The sequence below is a fragment of the Amaranthus tricolor genome, chromosome 13, assembly GCF_026212465.1.
Source record: "Amaranthus tricolor cultivar Red isolate AtriRed21 chromosome 13, ASM2621246v1, whole genome shotgun sequence".
Classification (NCBI taxonomy): Eukaryota; Viridiplantae; Streptophyta; class Magnoliopsida; order Caryophyllales; family Amaranthaceae; genus Amaranthus; species Amaranthus tricolor.
Window position 1 is genome coordinate 10132811 of NC_080059.1, and position 4835 is coordinate 10137645.

Here is a 4835-nt window from a genome sequence, read left to right on the forward strand (position 1 = left end):
TGTACGCAATCCAACAATAACATATATTATTTAATTGAAAACATGAGACCTACTGTTATCTCAGTGGAATCCAATTCAAATAACTCCCTCCACCGATTGAGTTTCCTCAATCACTCACAAATGCTCTCACGGTTTTGCGCGAGAGGGGCTAACACATGGGGCAGAGGAGTATAAGTCAAGCATTCATACAATCATACTACAATTAAATGATATGATAGACAACAATTAAAAAGATTGTCAAGTCTCTATTTTCCTTCCTAAAGTTTGTTTTCGTGACATGCTTTTCTCAAACCATCTACTTCAAACTTGTCAACTAGATTTCCATCAAGAGTTCAAGACCAAAATAAACATAGATACATTATATATAATTAATAGCCGCAATTGTGGCGTAGGCAGAAATACGTCACTCCACTCTCCTTTTTCTTTCTTTTTTTTGTGACAAGCCGCCTACTCCCCCTCTTTTTCTCTTTCCTGCAAATGGTACTATCTACTCACTCAACCTTTCATTTACATTCTAATGAAAAGCAACCAAAAAAAAAAAAATACCTCTTATTTTTCCTTTGTTAAAGGCAAGCTCTTCACTTCTCTTCCCTTCTCTATTTTTTCATCATTCAAAATGAACCCTATTCTTAAACCCATGAAAGCTTTGACTTTTACACTAACACTTGCCTTACAGCTTACCCAAACCGGGTTTTGCCTCTTTGATCATAGGCTCATAGCTTCACCAAGGTTTCCTTCTTTTCTTTGACCCTTGGTTTTCATGAAGATTGTATCACGTTCTTGAGTCCGTTTCTTCAAATCGGTCCACCATTCTGGGTAGCCAACAAATATGAAGCAATCTTCTTTTGTATGTCAATTTCCCCCGCAATAAAAACATTTTGTGGGCTTTTTTGTCACATTTCATGGGATTGGATGTTTTTCAATTGATCTCCTTCAAATGGAGATTACTTTTTCAAAAAAGACCTCTATGGAGTCTTTTTCTTGCTTCAAGTTCGTTGCTTTTGTGGTCTGACCTATGATTTGAGGTTTGCTTTTTGCCACTGCTATAAAGAGATTCAATTACCTTCCACATCTCCTAGGCCACTAGGTAGTCAAGGAACTAATTCAGAAAGTTTAAATCTATTTCTCGACTATCCAAGAGATGACCATGTAATCACGTTGGACCCATTTTAGGTAATCGGGATCGGTTTGGAAGGAGGGTTGGCGATGATGTAGTTGAGTCTCCTCCTTCCACTAATGGCCAAGTACATAAGTCTTGACCATTTTACAAAATTTTGGTGAATTAATTTTTCATTAAGGTTGATTTGTTGGTTTGTATTTTGTACTTTCATTAGAAGTATGTGTGAGTTTGTTCATTTGTTAAAGTAATTGTAGCACTTGCTCTATTGGAATTAATTGTGGGTTTTGGCTCTGGTTGGTTTCTATACATTTATGTCATACATTTTGAGGCATGTTTTTCAATGAAGAATAACGCTAGAAAAGGAACTTTCAGTCATTGGATCAGAATGGAACTTTACATCTCTGATATCATGAAAAGAATATTAAAGAGTTTCCGAGTGAATACTTCGATTCATTAATATTTCCATAAGGGTTTTACTTATATATAGAAAATAAACTAACCAATATAGGAACATGTAATCTCTTAATTAGGGCGCAAAGTTATACTTAGAATAAGTCAAATATAACATTATTTGTCTAATTCTACTCCCCAAGTATTCTCTATTTTCCTACGTCATGGTAATAAAAATATCATTATACCTCTATGCTAAGAATAGCTTCATCAGATGGTGGAGTAATATTTAGATTTGTTCTCCATACCATTCTAAATTACTCATAAAAACAAAGCATTCTGACACTCAAAAGAAAGACTTAAAAATGTTAAGGCTTTTCAACTATAACTATTACGTATAGATAGAGTATCAGAAAACAAAAACATCCTTATTTTGAAGGTAATAGTTGATAGAATAATGCAAAATGTGGTAAAGGTCATGAACGTGATAACGACAGGCTAAGGATATTTCTTGAAACTTAAAACAACCCAAAATACAGTTTTTCTACACCTTTACAATGGAAAATATCAATTCTGTTTGTTTTGAAAACCCTATGTTACTTGGACTCAGGTATTGATGTAAAATACTGGTACGTGTCCAAGTCTCGGATACGTGTAAATATTCAATTTTACAACTAAAATGAAGTGTCTAAGTACCATACCAATGTCCGAGCATCAAGGATCGAATACAGCTACGTGAAGCAAAATGAAGAGTTCGAGTGAAATAGCGAAAACCTTAACAGGGTTGTGATGCAGTCTTGTTTTTGCAGTATAGTTGAGTACTCAAATAATAAAAACAAGTAATCATATTAGATGGGCATAAGAAGCCTAAGATAGGATAATTATTAAAAGCAAATTAAACAATGCCATTACCTGTTTCTGGCTTGGCACCCTCACTTCTTCCATTAATTCCACTGTGTCCAGATATCTTCCAAGTTCCTTTCAATGGTGTAGAACTTATTTGATCAACATTGCTTCCACTTCCACTTCTCTCAACTGGTTTCTTACCATCCAAATTGCTATCCTTTCCTCTTACACCATCATTACTTCGAAATCCTTTCGGTTTGTCTCTGGATGTGCTCAAATGACTTCTAAATTTATTCTTCATCTTAAACAATAACATTTTATCTTCTTCTTTACCATTCAAACCCTCAGCTTTACCCTCCTTTCCTAACCTTCCTAATCCATTCATCAATGGTGATGGATAGCTTTTCCTCAACTTAGTCAACCGACCATCAACTTCCTTCACAATACCACTACTAACCCTAGAATTATCACCCTCGAAATCCTGGTCCTTGTCCTTTTCTTCCTCATCACTCGCATCATCTGAACGAGCTTCACCCTCTTCTACCTTCTTCCTCTTCTCAGCCTCTCTTACCTCCCATGCCATCTTTCTTATCTCGCTGATCTTCGCCTCGAATTCTGACTCATCCTTATTCAATCCAGCCGAAGTCCTAGTAGAAACATCTCCATCAATCCCCAAAACCCCTTCCCGGTCCACCTCCACCAATCTCATATCCCTATTCTGATCCCCAATTACCAAAGTATCATCTTTCTCATCAGACTTGCCATAAGCCATCATACAAACTGTAACAATAGTCTGTAGCACGAAAAGACCAACAAACGAACCAATAATCTTAAAAATGGTATGACCTGATAATCCATCACCCATCGGATTTTGTGTCTCCAAATCCCTAACAACTTGTTCCTGCCTAAACCCAGATTCATTTGAACCTTCTTCTAATGTACCAATCAGATTCTGTGTCTCCAAATCCCTAAGAACTTGTTCCTGCCTAAAGCCAGATTTATTTGAACCTTCTTCTAATGTACCCATCAGATTCTGTGTCTCCAAATCACTAACCACTTGTTCCTGCCTAAACCCAGATTCATTTGAACCTTCTTCCAATGTAACCATCAGATTCTGTGTCTCCAAATCACTAACCACTTGTTCCTGCCTAAACCCAGATTCATTTGAACCTTCTTCCAATGTAACCATCAGATTCTGTGTCTCCAAATCCCTAACAACTTGTTCCTGCCCAAAACCAGATTCATTTGAACCTTCTTCCATTGTAATCTCTTCCAAAGAAATATTGGAGGGTTTTTTAGTGAGGGTTCTAATAATTTTGGGACGCAAGTAGTTTTTCCTCTTCTTACGCCTTAACGACATAGGCGGCATACGAACTGAGGATTGAATCATTGTTTTTCTGGGTAATTTGTGAGCCTTGTTATGAATAAAGTTGGCAAAGGGATAAGAAAAATTCGCCAATGCCAACATTTTTCCCATTCAAAACTAAAATTGAAGCTTACCCTTCAACTTCAATGAGCAATCGAATTTGATTCTAAGTATTCAATGAAATTAAACAAGCATCAAGTTATTAATGCTAGAACTTAGCTGAAATAAAGTGAAGAACCCTAGTCCCCAAACCCCGGAATTGAAATTCCTCAACCATTCACAAAGAACTCAAATCATTACTCAGAGTAGTAATAGCAACACCAGTAAATTGTTTCCTTTTTGCGGTAAGATTGAATTTAAAATTAGATGAAAGGAACATAAACAGACCACAGTTGGAAGAGATTATAAACAGAAGCCTCGGTTTGAAAGTAGGGGCTGACTTTGAGTAAACGAGATTAGACCCGCCCAACCCAGGAATTGATCCGCTATTAACACATTCCTAAACCACAAAGGAATCTGCCTGGAATCAGAATCAAAACTGAAACCAAAAGCGAAATCAACGGTCCGAATCAAATTCCAGTTTTTAAGAATCAGAATCAAATAGAACCAAAACTGAAACCGAAATCAGCCCAATCTGAACTATGACCATAGTCTTTTTAAAAGCTTAAAGGTCAAAGAGAAAACAAACTCTAACCAAGACATTCCATCAACAAGGATTAAACAAGAAAATTTGAAAAAAAATAAGATTATTTAACAACTTAATTCCCAAAATAAGCTTCGTGAAAACTTATTTCCCAAAATAAGCTTCCGTACATTCAAGTCTAGCCTCGGGTAAAAATCGCTGTTACTAACAGCGAAAGAGGAAAAAAAAATTAAAAGGCCAAAGTCGCTGTTACTAACAGCGACTGAAGTCTTATATTTTTTTTCCAGTTTCCTTCTTCCTCATTTCAGTTCACAACTTTTGTTTTCCCTTTGCCACCCTTACGAGTTCTCTTCTTCTTTCCTCCTTTAAAATCACATTCAATCCTTCAACTAAACTCATCAAATTTCAAGTTTGTACCACTAATTAGTTCTGTCATCTTCCTACATTGCCCTAAGGTACGTTTTTTTTTT

General features: G+C 36.2%; 1 protein-coding gene across 2 annotated transcripts in view; it reads right to left on the reverse strand.

Moving 5' to 3' along the window:
• The window catches only part of LOC130797743 (uncharacterized), an 8670-nt gene extending 4395 nt beyond the window's left edge, over nt 1-4275 (reverse strand). For both annotated transcript variants that reach the window (XR_009038939.1, XM_057660483.1), the window contains exon 1: nt 2423-4275. Coding sequence is in view for 1 of the 2 variants with exons in the window: in XM_057660483.1 (XP_057516466.1) it covers nt 2423-3833 (1411 nt within the window). In the remaining variant the exon portion in view is untranslated. The remainder of the gene's footprint in view (nt 1-2422) is intronic.
• Nucleotides 4276-4835: the final 560 nt, after the last annotated feature.